Genomic DNA, 18,384 nt, shown 5'->3' with positions numbered 1-18,384 from the left:
TAATTAAGCAGAACCCATGCGAACACAGAAGACTCTCATGACACTTCCTGGGCTGTTTTTCCCTTCTAACAACAGGATTTGGTGATTATAAAAACCTTCACTGTTGTGGCGCCTGGGTGGCTCAGTCAGTTAAGCGACCGAGACCGACTCCTGATTTCGGCTCAGATCGTGATCTCAGGGTCCTGGGATGGAGCCCCTGCCTTGGGCTCAGGACTTAGCACGGAGTCTGCTTGAGATTCTCTCCTTCTCCCTCTCCTCCGCGCTCCCTGCCTGCCCTGCCCCACACCTGCATGTGCTCTCAGACTCTCTCAAATAAATAAAGTCTTTAAGAAACAACAACAACAACAACAACAAAACCCTCAATGTTGATGGAGAAGAACCTGTTCTGGACCAGAGGTTCTCTGATTTGGTGGCACATTATAATCACCTCGGGAGACTGAAAATCTCCTACGGCCCAGGTACCACCCTGGACCAATTAGGCCACAGTCACTGGGAGCACGCCCAGGTATTTTTCAAGTCCCCAGATGATGACAACGTGTGGCCAAAGCAGAGAACTACTTCGCCCCTGATGACAGGCGGAAACCAAAACACGGGCGATCCCAGCTCTTCCACGCAGATGAAATCAACAAGGCAACCTTTTCTTCTCCTGAAATATCTAGCCTGGTACCGGGTCGCATCGGGCCTTGCTTTGCCCCACAGCAGCTCGGCGCAAGCTTATTTAGAGGGAGGGAGGGAACAGCTCATTTCCCTCGCAGATCTCACAGCAGAAACCAGGCTTAATACAATCCAACTGCGCGTCTTTTCCCATCTCCATTTCCCCAATTCCGAACAATTTAAAATAACTGTCTCTGGAAAATTAGTAAAAGAATGCTTTTAAATCAACCCAACAGTAGCTTTAGGCATTCTTCAAGAACTATGGCATAATGAACCATCTCCTGAGATTCAAAAATTTGCTTTGTTAAACTAATAGATAAACTCATTAAAGTCTTGTGGGAAAACAAACATACGGTAGCCCACACTTACACCTCACTTAATTCCAATCAACACCTGTTGTGGGAGATGGATTTATTATCACACTGCATTTTTAGACCCATTAATACAGGACAGAATTGGAATAAAATGTTTGCGGGAAGCAGCTGTGGTGTGAAACAGCCACCCCCATCACGAACTGAGAGCCTGGGGAACGTCTTGAGTCCCCGTGGCAACAGACAGGCCAGTCCTCTCTTCTGAACCCCCTACGCAACATTCCCACTTGCATTTCGAACAGGTACCTCCATCTTGACCCCTGAACCTTCCCTTTCAAACGCTGTTCCTCTCGGTCTCCGTCAATGGTCTTTTTCTCCTTGGCGTAACTCAGGACAAAAACTCACCAGTCACCCAGAATCCCACCACCTCTCACAGCTGCGGCGACCTCGCCTTTAGCCTGAGCCAATGTTAGGAGTCAGACAGTTAGGGAAACAGGGCCAGGGTCATATGGAAGGGAGGGCCAGAAAATATGGAACCAGGGCAGTTGAGATCAAACAGCAGTGACATCCTGTTTCTTGCAGCTTAGACAGCACCGCATGAACATTCTGCTTTGCAGAAATCACTTCTGCAAAAAGTCTTAAAATAAAATCATGAACCACAAAGCATTTGTCACCATTGCAGGCAAGGTACAGTTAAGACTAGGCCCTCAAAGTTCAGGGAAAAAAAAAAAAAGAAAGAAAACCATCCGCACATGGACATGACCCTAATAGGTAGACAGATCCAATTGGCACAACTGGTTTGCACGATTCTGATTGGCACGACTCAGCACACCGTGTTTGCTTACAACAGTTCCACAAAAGAGTTCATAAAACCCTCTAAACCTAGAAACTCAATGGCAACCCTCTGAGGTCCCCTCCTTCTCAGTGAGATTTGGACCCTCGCTCCATAAATTCTGCTTCACTGCCCATCACTGTTCATCTGGTCTACCTCTTCATTCTTCGAAGCAGAGTGACTAAGAACTGGAAGAACTAAAGGCAGAGAAATCCTGCCATACCAACAACATCCTGGCTCCTGAATCAAGATGGTAGCTTCTCCCAGTGAGCAAGGAAAGGGTTAAGATATAGGCAGGGAGAGACAGGAGGCCCCTGACTCCCCTGAGGAGGCTCACAGAAATCCCAACTGTGGAGAAATGCTGAGGCGTACAAAACCAGGGATGAGGGAACAGACCGGTCCACCTGGCCCTGGATGTTAGGGAATTGGGTTTTGTTTTGCTTTGGTTTTTTGCCAGCTACGCTGTAACTACAGAAAATGGCCAGACCTCAAAGATAGAGTCAGTCACTAAGGGTGCTATCGATCGTCCCTGCTCGAACCAAGACAGCACCAGAATCTCAAGGCCACAAGCGTCCTGGTCAGTTGCCAACAAAAGACCGCCAGTGACAGCGCCCCGCACCATCCCACCCCCCGCACTGTGGCAACCCACTGGGGACCCGTCTCCCTCTAGAGAACTCTTTGCTTTCCTTTCTGCTCTCACGTTCACTTCATAAACCTTCACTTCACTTCACCGTTTTGTGTCTGAGAGGGTCGTTCTTCGACCGCGTGAGACGAGCACCCCGCGCCCCTATAACACCAGCTACTTTAAGCTTTGGCCGAGCTGCTCTCGTCCCAAGCCTAGGTCACTCTAGGACCTCCCAGACTGCTTTCCTGCTTCTGTCCTGGCTCTCTCTGCGACTCTCAAAAGAGAAACCAGCACGGGCCTTCACTAAGAGACATCAACCCATGTCACTCCAATGCCAACCGCCCACGGCCTGCCTTCCGCTCCAAGTCGAAGAAGCCAGTCCTCAAAATGCTGATAAGGTCCTGAGGCTTCTGCCACCCCCACCTCACCTCGGATCCCACCGCTTGTCACCCCCCACCCCGGTGGATGCCGGCACACCCCGACAACAGCCACACGTGTCTGCTCGCTGATCAATGCCAGGCGCACTCTTGCCCGTAAGATCACCAACATCCGGGTCTACAGGGAACGGAGAAGTTTCCTAGGATGCAGGACCTTTGGTGCTATAGACCAGTAAGGACTGGCCAAACCGGGGCACCCTCTCTCTCCCACTCCCAGACACCCTCGCTGGCGTGCTTCTTCCCTCCTGCTAGGTTAGCACGCTACCTGGATCTGGGTCGAAAACGGACTCCTTCCCCCTCCCCCACACCTCTCCCATCTTCTCGCTTCCTTTTCGTCGGAGACCTTCCATCATCATCTACCATGCTCCACACTTATTTACGTAGCTTCATTTCTGACTCCCTCCAACAGAAGATAAGCCCACGAGGGCTGTTTTTACTTGCTGCTGTATTCCCGGAACTCAGAACCGTGCCTGGCACACAGTAGATGCTCCGTAATTATTTGCTGAATGAGATATTTGCTTATACTATAGAATACCGTTCCAGGGAATCGTCACAATCCAAGATGACAGTATTGTATCTAGAGGACAATCCTGGATCAGTGCTAATCTTTAGTGATATTATCAAGACTATAATTGGAAAGATTAGAAAAATCCAGGGCACATATGAAATGTGATGATTGTGGGAGAGAACAGACTTGAAATTTGAGCCGAAGTCTACCTAGAAAGAGCTGACTAAAAGGTAGGCATTTAGTGTGACATTAAATGCATTTTGCTATTTGTTCTTCCGTTTAGATACCTTAAAATCCATTTCTGAAAAGCACATGGAGATTTTTGTCCAAGCGTAATATAAATTAATTATTATAATCTCTTCACCAACAACATCCTAATGATAAAAACCCATGCAAGCAGGAGGAAGATGGAGAAGACATTTTATTTTCATTAAAGACCGGTAGAATATCAGGTATACCGCCTATGAGAAGCCACAGTCACCTCATTTCACCCACAACTGGTTTCATAAGCAAATTTATTTTATTGCAAGGATATACTGACAGAGTCTGTTTTCCTCCCAAATAAATATCTCATTTTAAGAGGCAAATGTTTACTTCATGAAGATAAATGGGAACATTCCTAACAGCTTTCTTTTTTTCTGCCCTGTTATGAATATTGGCTTTGATTTCACCTTCTGGATATATTTTTCAATCAAGCGTTTGAGATGTGAAATTCAGGGCACGCGCCACTCATTAAGCGGCACACCAGCTCGCAGTGAGCACCATCGAGCTCCTAACACGACAGCGTGTGTAATCGCTGTCCCGGCCACCGGGTCCTGCACGCCGGGGCTCCCTGAACCAGCCCGTGTTTCTGCGGTGCAGACCATAATCTGATTCACAACATCTACAGCAGAATAGCAATCAAGCCCCCATTCTGCTCAGAACAGAGACTCAAACAATCCTAAGCTAGTATTTCCCGTGCCAAAATCTGTATTCTAAAGCTTGTTTTGAATCTATCTGTAAACTTCCACGGAGGGGTACGTACCTCCCCGTGCAGTCTGGAGGGGCAGCACCTCATGTTAAAAGCAAATGTCCTCATGTTAAAAGCAAATGTACAGGGGCGTCTGGGTGGCTCATTGGTTAAGTATCTGACTGACTCTTGGATGCATCTCAGTTCATGATCGCAGGATCCTGGGACTGAGCCCCTGCATCGGGCTCCCTGCTCAGTGAGGATTCTGTGTGAGGAGTCTGCTTGAGATTCCTTCTCCCTCTGCCCCTCCACTTGTGCTCTCCCCTGCTCTCTAAAATAAATGAATAATTCTTTAAAAAAGGGGGGTCCTGGATGGCTCAGTATCTTAAAGTATCTGCCTTCGGCTCAGGTCGTGATCGCAGGATCCCGGGATCGAGCCCCGCATCGGGCTCCCTGCTCAGTGGGGAGCCTTCTTCTCCCTCTCCCACTCCCCCTGCTGTGGTCCTCTCTGTCAAATAAATAAATAAAATCTTAAAAAATAAAAAAGAGCAAATGTACAAACTGACTACCCAGGATTATACATCAGTCTTGTGATCTGTTCAAGAGGGAAGAGCTCACTCTTGGAGAAATAACAAAATTCAGATCCTAGACCTTTGCAGCTGAGGCCTAGACTCTGAACTGTGGTAAATTAATCAAGATTTAGACTATTACCCCAGGAAGTCTCGAGGGCCTGCTGGCCAGATCTCTGCAAGGATCCAGATGCCCGGTACCTCCGTGCAAGAGAGAAGAGCTGCAGAAACACACTAACAGCAGCGGCCTCGGCTCCTGAGCCTTTGGCAGGTTCCAAGACTTTGTTGACTTCATTCCTTCTAACAGTCTCACAGCGAGGGAACTAATTATCGCCCTTTCGCAGATACAGAAACTGGCTTGGCCAGAATAAGTTGCTTCCTCCATTCCTAAGAGGCACACCGGCAGTCACCAACAGTACTGGAATGGTCACGAGGACAAAGTGAATAGTACTTACCAGGGGCCAAAGCGCCTCCCGAGTATTCCCCTGTGTTTCAACTCTTGGGCTCCTCAAAACAACCCCAGAAGTTAGAGACTTTTCACTTCTATATATAGAATATTAAATTGTCTCAAAGAGATTAAATGACTCATCTAAGGGCCCATGGGTGATAAGAGGAAGCTTCTACGCTAAGCCAGAGGTTGTCAAACTTTATCTGTAAAGAGACCGACAGAAAACGTCTTGGGTTTCATGGGACATAGAATCTGTGACAGGTAGCCCACTGTGGCTCTGTCACCCAAGAACAGCCACAGACGTTACACAAATGCAAGGGGACGGCTATGTTCCAATAACACTCTATTTTCAAACACAAGCAGGGGCCACATTCGGTCCACAGGTTGGTATAGACTTGGCTCTTACTGTAAACCACTATACCAAAGTTCTTCCTAAAACAATTTAAAAGTGGATATAATATCATTCACAGGAGCACCAATTACTTCTCTGAGGTTTTTTTGGCCACATTTTATTAAGTAAACTAGACCAAAAAAAAAAATACCCCAAGTAAGTTAAACTGCTACAATTCAAAAGAACAACAATCTATACATATCTATATATTTATTTTGTATTTATGGTATTATTAATTGATGATGATGGAACTCTTTTCCACCTAGGTATACTGGCCTTGTCACTTCTGAATACAAACAAATGAAAGCCACAACTTTACCACAGAAAAAAAAATGGGGGAATGGCAAATGCCTAAGTATACAGATGATTCAGAAAAGGCAGAATGTTGATCATGGCTTGAGAAGGTCTGTTCTGTTCTTCTGTTTACTTTAGGCATGTCCCAAATGTTCTTAATAAAGAGTTAAAATCATGAAAACCTTACTTATTGTTAAATACGTGCACGTAGTACCCAAAGTTCCTTGGGTGGGGGGGCTCCTTGGGTTCTGACAGCCTCTCTCCTAAATGTCAAGTCCTGCGGGTAGGCACTTGGGCAGGAAAGATGCACTGGTGGCATTTTAACAGGATGCAAATCACCAGCTTTTTGAAGTCCAAGGTTCTACAAAGCTCAAAACAATGTTCCCTTGCTTTTCCCTTAAATCAATAAAACCCAAGGAATCAGACAAACAGAACTTATAGCTGGTGTATTTTGCATTCTGTGTGTGTCATCTTTAGTGATTCTGTAATGCAGTTTTCATGGATTTCTATGAAGTAAGGCATCTTTTTTCTCCTTTGGGGTGTGAGGGCGACCAACCATCATCTGTGGTCCTGTCCAGGCGCCAAATCTCTATTCAGGTCCTCGGTGAGAAGCTCAGCTCTGATGAGCAAATATTTACTCAGCATCTATTATGCTCCAAAACTGACCACGTCAGGTCCCAGGATGTGCTTCTCTGCCCTCGGGGAACCAACTCTTGGCAGCAGACACATAAAGAGGGATTGTGTGTACCATTGTCAGCTCCAAGAGAGGGAGAAGCCCAGGGTGTTGAGTAGAGCCCAGAGGAGAGAGAGCAACTTGAGCCAAGCTTACAGGCATTGTAAGAACAGACTCCTGAGTTGCCTAGAAGACTAAGAGGAGCAAGTTCCATGCAGGAAAGAGAAAAGGGCATCTAGGGAGAAGCACCAGCTTTGGTGAAGGCATAGAGGAGTGAAACAGCATGACATAGTAGAAGAAGAGAGGTTAGCACTAGGGCATAAAAGGCAGACTAAGGGGTAGAGAGAGAGGTCATTCATAGCCTTCCTGGCCACACTAAGGAGCTCACATCAGTATAATAAGGGGTCACTGGTGAGTGAACAGGGAACCAGTGCACACAACCAGCATTTCAACTAGAACATTCAACTACCGGTATGGATAATGGATTCGAAGGAGGCAAGACTAACAGTGAGAACATTAAGATCTCCTGAAATCAAATCCAGTGAGGAATACCGAGATAGAACTGGCCAGTGGGTGGTCAGAAGTCAAGAAAGCTCATTTCAGGTACATGAAGCAAGCATTAGGATTTCCTTTGTTTCAGGTGAAGAAATGACTCAGAGCCCAAGTTCTTTTCCCAGGTCATAAAGCTAACAAATAAGCAAGTCAAGACCAGAACCCAGGTTCATTTCGCCAAAAAATAAGAACAAAATCTCATGTTCTTTCTAACACACCTGGTAGATTAGAGGGGGCTTCTCACCTAATTTTGTTGACCCTGACGCTTCTCCTGCTTCAATGGGCAAAAACCAGAAGAAGAAAAAAATATATCAAAGCAAATGAAAGATTTATTCTGACTTCCATGAAGCTAGAAGTAGCAAGATAATGAAATAACAAGGAAAGTCTCTGGCCTCAAGCATAAATACATTGAAAATGATTCAAGAATCAAAGCATGACCCCTTGTTTTGGTGTTAGGAGGCCCAAGAAGGTGTAAATCACATACCTAGAATTTGTAAGGTGGTAGAAAAGGGGGAAAAAACCCCAAAACAAAACAGAAACCACAAATGTGATAGAACCTAAAATAATATTTTCAACCTAGAAACCACCCTCATCTAGGCACCTGGGTCTTGAGGATTTGCAAAGAAAGGTCATAAAGCCAAGTGTTGGTGAAACAGAATGACTCGTAAGTACCAAACAATTACAGCATAAAGAAAACGAAAATGTTGACAAGAGACACCTCGGCAGTAAAACCGCGTAAGAAACATCTACGATGAGGAGTCATTTCAAGTAGCATGATAATTAAAATTTAAATGAGAAACCGGATGGTATTTCTAACACTTGGCAGTGAACATCTTTTCTGGGAAATATTTTTACAGAGTTGCCACACCTCGGTCATTAAATAAACGAGAACACTGAGATAACAATTTGATTTCATCAACAAAAATACAGGGAATTAGGAAGAATTGTGGGATAACCTACAATATCAAAGGACACTGGTGTGCCATGAAAGGGTTGTAAGTGTGTGGAGATATTTAACTGGAGATGCTTTTAAGATTTTATTTACTTAAGAGAGAGCAAGAGCAAGAGAGAGAGCACAGAGGGAGAGGGAGAAGTGGACTCCCATTGGGCAGGAAGCCCGATGTGGGGTTCCATCGCAGAACCCAGAGATCATGACCTGTGCTTAAGGCAGACCCTTAACTGACCGAACTATGCAGGTGCCCCTTAACTGGGGATTCTTAACCAGATTTTTCACCAGAAGAAGTGGCCTAGGACAGTCAGTCGCTAGGTCTGTACCTTCTGCCACAAATAAGCTCACCCCATTACTAGATTCTGCATTGGTCATGACATTAAAAGGCTCGAAGTACTGACATATACACAAAGAGAGGTGTCGACTTTATGAACAGGCCACTTTCACAGGACCTGCTTAGGACTGTTTCCTGGTCAAAGACCTTTGAGATCATCCCAACGACAAGGTTAATCAAGAACACCTGCCACGAGGGCCCAAGGCTTACAGTCACTCGGTCACTTGATTCGGTGCAGACCTTGGCCTCACCCCCCCCAGGTAGCGATGAGCACTGGTCCTGGCCACCTGCCCATGGACCTAACGAGTGTACAGGAAATCCTGGCTGGGTTCCTGGGGCAGAGGCTCTAGCTGTGTGCTGCTGCAGATACGCGGGCCTATCGTCTTAGGTCCTCCCTTCCTCTCCGATTTCTGGGGAAGGGGACCGGGCTGGGCAGCGACATTTCTGGATGAAACATGGCAAGCATCTGAGACTCTGTGCAGCCAACATCCCTGTGGAGCTTATTGGGAGCGCCGTAGGGGTCTGGGTGAGAAATCCGCCTCGGAAATCTCACACTGATCATGCGCCCACATTTCATCCCAGAGGGCCTCCCTGTAGCGTGATGGTCAAGCACACGTGAAGATAACTGGCCACCTGGCCTTGGTATTGGCATCCGACCTCTAGACCTAGCCTGTGCACCTGGAGATGTCAGGTTGGTGATCCGGCCCACGAGGACAGGACTCGGCTTTCAGCATTAAGAAGCAAGTTCCCACAACCCGGGCAAGGCCTGGACTAGTACCACTGCCCATGGCTTTGCCCTGTATCCAGCCCTCTGCGTCCATCTCACAAAACAAAAAAGTCAACAGGATAAACACCCACGTGCAGCCGGCCACTCTGACGGACACTAAAGCAAGAAAGCGATGTGTTTCTTCTATCTACAAACCTGTCACCTTGACGAACAGGCACTCACTTGCATGGCCAAATTCTCCCTTTTAGCTAGGCTGAATAACATCTCATTTTGCATACCTAAATATTAGAATTTAATTTTTTAACTTACACAGTACTTAAAAATAAACAGAGACAGGATAATTATACATCCATCGAATATCTGAATTCTTCGAAGAAAAGCCTGCATTATCACAGAAATCCAATTGAAGCGCTTCATAAAATACTGCCTGCGCTCTAATAACAGAGATGATACGGCAGTTGATAAATCATGGCCTACAATCAGACAATATTTCTTCCTGAAGATTCTAACCACGCAGTTATCCTATGGCCCCCTTTCTCGTGCCACCCCCACATCAGGTTCTCTTGGCAAATATGACTCGGGCCTAAAAATTGCTCCATCTTTTTCCCCTTTTGAAAGTTGAGCAGAAAACTCTGACAAGTCTCCTTTGTCCCTCTGTCTTGTGCCTAGATGCCATCCCTTGGCCCAGCCACGCCCCTTTTCGTGACCCGTACGCTGTTCATCCCAAATCTTATCTCTAGTCCCACTTTCTTTTCTGGATTCATAACCCAATGTTTGATGGAAAATGAGTTACTAAACATCAACACTGTGGCTTACTTCTGCCTTATTTTATTTCCAGGAGACAATGAAGTGCTTTTGGCTCCATCCCAAGAAGGACAATGCTGAAAACTGCACGTGTGTAGCCATCCACGGCTGGAGCAGGGCAGGCCCTGGCTCTCCGTGCAGGGGAAGCTACTGGAGAGTCTTGGGAAGAGTAAGAGTGAGGACGGAGCTGAAAGTACCGTGGTGGGCTGGCTCAGCCAGTAGACTGTGAGACTCTTGATCTTAAGGTTGCGGGCTTGAGCCCCACGTGGGTGTAGAAAGCACTTAAAAATAATAAAATTTTAGGCGATGGCGGCAGCTGTCAGAACTGGAGAGGGGCCGGGCGCAGCGGCGATGGAGGGTCAGTGCTGGCTGCCGCTGGAGGCCAATCCCGAGGTCACCAACCAGTTTCTCAAACAATTAGGTCTACATCCTAACTGGCAGTTTGTTGATGTATATGGAATGGATCCTGAACTCCTTAGCATGGTACCAAGACCGGTGTGTGCAGTGTTACTTCTCTTCCCTATTACAGAAAAGTATGAAGTATTCAGAACAGAGGAGGAGGAAAAAATAAAATCTCAGGGACAAGATGTTACATCATCAGTATATTTCATGAAGCAAACAATCAGCAGTGCCTGTGGAACAATTGGACTGATCCATGCTATTGCCAACAATAAAGACAAGATGCACTTTGAATCTGGATCAACCTTGAAAAAATTCCTCGAGGAGTCCGTGTCAATGAGTCCTGAAGAACGAGCCAGATACCTAGAGAACTATGACGCTATTCGAGTCACTCATGAGACCAGTGCCCATGAAGGTCAGACTGAGGCACCAAGTATAGATGAAAAAGTAGATCTTCATTTTATTGCATTAGTTCATGTAGATGGGCATCTCTATGAATTAGATGGACGGAAACCATTTCCAATTAACCATGGGGAAACTAGTGATGAAACTTTATTAGAGGATGCCATAGAAGTTTGCAAGAAGTTTATGGAACGTGACCCTGATGAACTGAGATTCAATGCAATTGCTCTATCTGCAGCATAGCTTGTCAGTGACGGAAACACCAAATACTGTATTATTTGCAACAAAAACTAAATTTCCGCTGCCACACACTAACTCAAAAATTTTGATATTTTCATTAACTTGACTGATTAAACTTTATGTGAATTAAAAAAAATAAATAAATAAAATTTCAAAAGTAAATAGATTTTAAAAAATGAAAGTACGGCGATGTATGGAGCGCAGCGAGCGGACTCCCAGAGGAGTCTGCAGGAAGGATCTAGAAAACAGTGGCGGAAAGGGTCTTGAAGAAGAAAGACATGGCTGACTCATCTGGCAGGAAGGCAGAAAAACAAGGGGGTTAGAAAACGATTGATCTAATGTTAGAGTTTCAAGATCTACCTTCAAGTTTGCTAAATAAATGTCTTGCATAAGTAACTGTCATTGATGTTATCAATAAAGCGGGACTCTCTTCCACGCTTGAGAACACACAGAAGAGGAGGAATACAGCACACAAAGACAAGGAGACAATCACCCTCTTGAACGAATTCAGCAGAAGCAGAAATTCACACTGAGATGAACACCACACAATTTGCACCGTGCCCCCCTACCACCACAGTCCTACCATCAGGAACCCCAGGCACTGGGAGGGTGCTGGCCTCCAACCGGGTGTTAATTCAAGTCCCACATAATTTCATCTGGATCCCAAAAGCGAGTTGCCTCAAGGGCCTTCCACGCTATACCGGTATGTTCCACTGCCCACTGGACATCTTCACCCAATGTCTCACAGACATGCATCTTGTCATCAGTCTCAGAACTAAACTAATGATCTTGTCCCCAAGCCTGTTTCCTGTCTTGCTAAAAGGCACCAACAGGTATCTGCCTAAGTGCTCATCAGGGCCTCCTGGCCAGAATTTCCCTCCTCACATCTTGTTAAGTTTAAGAATTCCGTCGATTCTAACATTTTGTTTCTCTACTTTCTGTACTTCTCTTCCCTCCAAAACCTAAATAATTTCTACAAACCTACATCCTGGCTCTCTACCAGCCAATGCTGCCTTGGCTCAATCTAATCTTTTCTAAGAAAAACTTCACCAGCACATTTTCTATATTGTGTCTATTCAATAGATTGTATCTATATATTATGTGTATGCATGTATATGTGTGTGTGTGTGTGTGTATAGATACAATATAGAAACTATTATATACTTTATAGAACACACACATATAGATACAAGATAAAAACTATTATATTCAATATAGAACGCACACATATACTTCCTGACTGCACCCGTAACACTGACTGATAGGGCACCGGAACTTAGTCCTTCGTGGTGAACTTCCCTCTCTGGAGAAAGGGGTGGGGGGACTTACTCATAGGCGCTCCTGAGACTATCACCTTGTTCCCATAGTACACTCCCTAGTGATGATCTCCTAGTAGAAAATCTCTTGTGTTTTGTTTGCTGGGGAAAGATCTTTTCCTTCAACCCATCCTTGAGAAAGTGTTTCTGGACACAATTACTGGTATGGAGTGCCTCCCTCTCTCTGTCTGTCTCTCCCCCCACAAGCACTCAGAAGATAGTATTACACTATACACACATGTTCCAATTACTTTAACTAAAAATATGCTTGGAATAATTCTGTCCATTTGAAAAAAGATCATCTTCATTTTTATAGGAGAAGTAGCATCAATAATTAATATCCATTGCTTTTCGTAGAGGGTAATGACATTATACGTGGTATATTTGACTTCAAGACACAGCTTCTTAACTAGGCTCATAGAAATCACAAGGGTATAAAATTCATGACACTTTAAAAATATCTTATTAAGAACATTGACTATGTTTTAATTATAAGGACCACAAATGATTATGAAAATTAAAATGAAATATTCATAGCAGTCGGGGATAGGCAGAACTTACTCGAAGCTTTCTACAGCATCTTTGCTAAGTTGGAAACACCTCTAGTGATGGACAGCCCTCTCGCTGTTTGCAGCTGAGCTGGAAGAAAGCGCCTTCTCTGGTCACCTCACTGTGACTCTCCCTCCTCTGATTTCTGTTCTACCTTCTAGAAGTCCCAGCTAGAAGCCTCCACCCCCACCTTCACCCAGATCATATCCGTCTCAGTCCTGGAAGAACATCCCCATACTGCCAAGTGTCTTGTTTGTATCTGCACTTCGCCTCAAACAAACAAACAAAGAATGGAGACCCCTTTCTTAACAGGACATCCCTCTGTGCCTTTCCCGCTCCAACTGTTCTGTCCTCTGCGTGCTCTCATAGACAGCTGAAGTCTCTCAGATCTGGCAGCCTTAAGCCCTCCAGGAATCTCAAATATAATTTGAAGTCCTTTATATATTATTCAAAGTCCTATTTATAAATAGATTCCCTACCCTTGAACGCCCTCCCTAATCTAGTGAGGTGCAGTCACTTTCTCTCTGTCATCCATTAAAGACTTGACTCACACATGCCCTCCAACATCAGTCCGACCAGGTGAGATTTCTGTGCTTTGATACACTGAACACACCTGAGTTTTTTTCCTCCCAGTACATATGCTTTTCCATATGTCTGATCTTAATTTCTTTGGGAGTAATTAACACATACATAAATTCAATCATATGTAAATTTATGCACATGACCTTCACATTTTCTATGTGACATTTTCAAATTCACAGATTCAAGAGCTTCTGCGAACACCATCATCTAAAATCTCTTTCATTTCCTCTCCCTGAGGTAGAAGAATCAATACCAGAGATTGGAATCATTTGAAATGAAGAGCGTCTCATCTATTGAAATATTATTCCTCGTGGCATTCAGAGAATACTTAGGGGATACACTCTTACTGCGTTCGTCTTCCTTTATCTCACACCTCCTTCCTTAGTAACAGACGATTTCTCATTGCTCAAAATCTCATGTCCGTTTTCACACACAGGATCCAATGTACTCAATGGTTCAAGCAAACCCATTTCCCAAATGTCAGGCCACTGGATGCCTAGAGGTTCTGTGTCCCCAGACAAAACGGTGCCCTGCTAGTCCAGACCCCAGGGTCCGAGTCACGGACCATAGCAAACCATACTTCACACACAGTCACTGGCTTTTCTGAGTGTGTGCACTCACCTACAAAACGAGTAGACATATTGCTGTGCTGCTCTCTCTTGGGAAGCTTCTGACTCACGCTAGAGAGAATTATCTGAACTTCTGGACTCCTCTGAATCTTAAGAACAGGGTTTTCTACACAGCTCACATTTACTGAGGGTCTGATATGCGTCACGAACCAATGTTTTTGAGCATGATTTCTTTTCAGCTTCGCACCAACTTTATTAGTTTGCTCTATTTCTCCTCCAATTGGCAATGGAAGTGAAGCTCAGAGAGGTTAGCCATTTGGCCTGACGTTCCACAGCTAACAAAGGAAAAGCTGGGAGTGCAATCAAGGATTCTAGTTTATAGCTTCTGCTCTTACCGTTAGCCGCATAGCCACCTGAACTTGGAGTTGTTGGCGTCGGTGCTCGTTAGCTTGGTCTCCAGACATATGTGCCGACCGGCTATCTTCATCCACGTCCTCCAGAAGCAAACACCGAAAGGAGGGCTTCCATGCCTGTGGCCAGATTGGCACTACTCCCACGGAAGGGTTGGCGAAGAGGGAGGAGGAGCAGCCCAGGGAAGGGCAGGAAGCCGAGAAGGACAGCCCCCGGAGAGCCTCCCTGGGTCATCACAGGTAACTTCAGCCTGAATCCCACAAGGAACTCTGCAGTCTACGCTACACCCACCAGCTGGTCATTGGTCAAGAGCTACACGTTTGTGTGTAGGCCATGGGGCCAGGGGCATGAGCTCCCAGGTACTCCGAGCTTCCTATTCAATCAAGCACGTTCAAAGTGGGCCCTAGGGCTCAAGAGAAAATCACCCATGAAGGGTTTAAAGGAGGGGCACCTGGTCGGCTCAGCTGGCACAGTGTGTGACTCTTGATCTCGGGGATGTGAGTTCAAGCCCCATGTTGGGTATAGAGTACTTTGAAAAGAAAGGAAGGAAGGAGGGAGGGAATGAAGAAAAGGGAGAGAGAAAGAAAGTGGAGCGCCTGGGTGGCTCAGTCAGTTAAGCATCTGCCTTCAGCTCAGGTCATGATCCCGGGGTCCTGGGATCCAGTGCCATGTCAGGCTCCCTGCTCCCCGGGGTGTCTGCTTCTGCCTCTGCCTGCCACTCCCCACCTGTGCTCTCTCTCTCTCTCTCTGATAAATAAATAAATCTCTTTTTTTTAAGGGAAAAATGAAAAGAAAGAGAGAAGGAGAGGGGGGATGCAAGAAAGGGCTAAAGGAGGGCACACACACAGTGAACGGTCTGTGAAGGGACCAGGCTGACCCTGACATTGTCTGTCCTACCTGCAACCACGGGGAACCACGGACCGTTTTCCCAGCTTCCCCATGGATGCCACCTGCTCCTGGTTCCGTTACCGGTTGGGTCTCCTAGGTCTTCAAGGGAACTGACCGAGACTGTGACTCATTAAAGGGCATTTCGGAACATCAGGCAATTTTACCCCATCTTAAATGCCGTTAGTAATGTTTGGGATTGTTATTCTTTTCATGACAGATCTGCACTCACAGTGAGGCCCGTTTTAAACAGGAACAGCAAAACTGTAGTTTGGTGCTTTGTGTTTTTTTGTCATTTTTTGTGTAGTTTTGGTACTTTGGTGTCCAGCAGAAGACAGTGGGAGGGTCGGCCTGGAGTCTAGCTGGAGTCTCCAGGAGCAAGAGAACAGAAGGGTGAAGGTCAAGGGGCCAACACGGGTCTAAGGGGGGGGATTTCTGACCTGAAGCATGAACTAGATGCACCATATACTTTCTGGATTCTCCCTCTGCAGTTCCACAACACTGACACGAGGGGCGCTGCTTCATCACCCTCCTACTTGGTTTTTTTCTTAATGCTTTGTTTTCTTTTTTAAGTAGTCTCCACTCCCAACATGCAGCCTTAATGCCCCTGAGATAAAGATCTGAGCTGAGATCAAGAGTCAGATGCTTAACCGACTGAGCCACCCAGGTGCCCCGAGACTTTTTTTTTCTTAATTAAGGCAAAAGATACTTTGGCCTGTGGATGAACTGGCAGTTAGGACCATTTGCATGAAAAACTGGGGAGCAAAAGTTTGTATTTGTGTTTTTTTAGAACTGATCTCTCTCTCTCTCTTTTTAAGATTTTATTTATTTATTTGACAGAGAGAGATCACAAGTAGGCAGAGAGGCAGGCAGAGAGAGAGAGAGAGGTGGAAGCAGGCTCCCTGCTGAGCAGAGAGCCCGGATGCGGGACTCGATCCCAGGACCCGGAGATCATGACCTGAGCCGAAGGCAGCAGCTTAACCCACTGAGCCACCCAGGCGCCCACTGATCTCTCTTTTTAATAGCAGTTCTATGCCGAAGTAAAACTTTGACAGCATCAGGACACTAAATTAATTTCGGGGAATTTTAATTTTCACTATACTTTAGTGAAATCTTAATTTTCTTTCTCTAGGGTACTCAGTTGGACTTATACAGAAACTATCTACTTAAGAGATTTCTATATTATGCTTTCTTCTTTTTAAAAATATTTTATTTATTTGGCAGAAAGAGCAAGCAGGGGGAGTGGGAGAGGGAGAAACAGGTTCACCGCTGAGCAGGGAGCCCAATGCAAGGCTCGATCCCAGGACCCTGAGATCATGACCTGAGCTGAAGGCAGATGCTTAACCGAAAGAGCTACCCAGGTGTGCCATTAGTATGCTTTCTACTATGAAATTAATTCTATAATATGCCCCACAACCTCCCCAAGGATATTATTCCCTTTCCAGCGTGCATCAGCAGTGAATCCTGCCAAAGAAACATCTGGTCAAACCTGGAAATCTGATTTTATAGTGAAGTACTCACATATGGTATTCTCAAGAAAAGTACCTTAAGAATTCCTAAGATGTTATAACCTACTCCTTAGAAGTTGAGATACGTCTGGTGATCACATTAGTCTATTTTGCTGTGAAAATAATCACTGCCAAATGAAAATGTTAAGAAAAACAACTCTTGAACCTCGTTTAGGGATGGCAGAGGACATGGGTAAATGCCCAATTATAATTTGCTCCATGGACAAACAGCTTCCAGTTGGTATCACAGTGTGTTCTTGAAAATTAAGTCACTAAGCAAACTTCCCTCCCCGAATATCATCACAAGGGACCGTTAGCACACCAAAAAAAAAAAAAAAAAAAAGAATTCTCTTACGCCTTTCATACCTACTATATTTAAAATTTTGAGCAGAAAGATGGAATTCATATATATAACAATAAATAAGACCAAAACAAAATAGCTTAAACATGGGTACTCTGCCCAATAAAAATTATTTTCAAAACTCTGTCCTACAAAATGAGCAGACTGATTTCACAAGGGGATCAGCAGATCGATATTCATTACACACAGAACTGCAAAATGCAACTTGACTGGTGTGGGGGTTTTGTGCCCTAAAATTAACATATCCATTTTTTAAAAGATTTTATTTATTTATTTGACAGAGAGAGACAGCGAGAAAGGGAAGGCAAGTAGTGCGGAGTGGGAGGGGGAAGCGGGCTTCCCGCTGAACAGGGAGCCCGATGCGGGGTTCAATCCCAGGACCCTGGGATCATGACCTGAGCTGAAGGCAGAGGCTTAACTACTGAGCCACCCAGGCGCCCCTAACATATCCATTTTAACCACCATTAAATAGCTCAGTAATACCTTTTTTGTCTTCTGATAATTTAGGAAAGTTTTCGAGGGAATGATTAGGACATAAATCTCTAAAAACTGCCCAAATGCTCTTTCTCTCTCAATACACTTCCAGTTATTAAGCAGACACTTTCAAATGTATCCCACTTGTCCCGGAGGTCCACCGAACAGAGAAAAAACAGTCAGTGAATGTGTGTTGCGGTGGGGCTTCAGGCCCCAACAAGCATCATTAAGTGGGGAGCAATCTCTCCTCCCCTCACCTCTCCATCCCGCTGCTGCTCCAGGCACCAAGGCCCAGCAATGGCCTCAGGAAACAGGAGCTCATCTTTTTGGGGGTTATCCTTCCTCCTATTAACTGTTCCCGATTTTGCTACAGCACAATTACAAAAAGAGTAAATTTTTCATAGTAATTTCATAGCTGTTCAACAGAATAGACATGACCCTTAACAACTTCTCCCAGATTTTGGAAGGCAGCCAATATGTAACAGAATCCATTCGCATTTCCACAAACCAAGAAATCAGTTACCAGGTTAGTCAGCTGGACTCTGCGAGGACCAATGTCACGGTAGCTCTTGTGGAAAGCGCTATGGCAAGAGCATATCTGACGATGAGTATGTCACGATCTCCTGTAACA

General features: G+C 45.3%; 2 protein-coding genes across 4 annotated transcripts in view; one reads left to right on the top strand and one right to left on the bottom strand.

The window, feature by feature from the left end:
• FRMPD4 (FERM and PDZ domain containing 4) overlaps positions 1 to 18,384 on the bottom strand; it is an 854,311-nt gene that overhangs the window by 423,841 nt on the left and 412,086 nt on the right. The gene's annotated exons all lie outside the window — the stretch shown is intronic.
• LOC116582474 (ubiquitin carboxyl-terminal hydrolase isozyme L3-like) lies at positions 10,371 to 11,234 on the top strand. The gene has a single exon (XM_032329888.1). The coding sequence runs from the start codon at positions 10,409 to 10,411 to the stop codon at positions 11,099 to 11,101; it is 693 nt and encodes a 230-aa protein (XP_032185779.1). The 5' UTR covers positions 10,371 to 10,408; the 3' UTR covers positions 11,102 to 11,234.

This window comes from Mustela erminea, chromosome X, assembly GCF_009829155.1.
Source record: "Mustela erminea isolate mMusErm1 chromosome X, mMusErm1.Pri, whole genome shotgun sequence".
Taxonomy (NCBI): domain Eukaryota; kingdom Metazoa; phylum Chordata; class Mammalia; order Carnivora; family Mustelidae; genus Mustela; species Mustela erminea.
This window is presented reverse-complemented; position numbering and strand designations above follow the sequence as displayed.

Bases quoted from the DNA above. Each gene is read 5' to 3' on its own strand.
- LOC116582474 (XM_032329888.1), top strand. From the start codon at position 10,409: ATGGAGGGTCAGTGCTGGCTGCCGCTGGAGGCCAATCCCGAGGTCACC.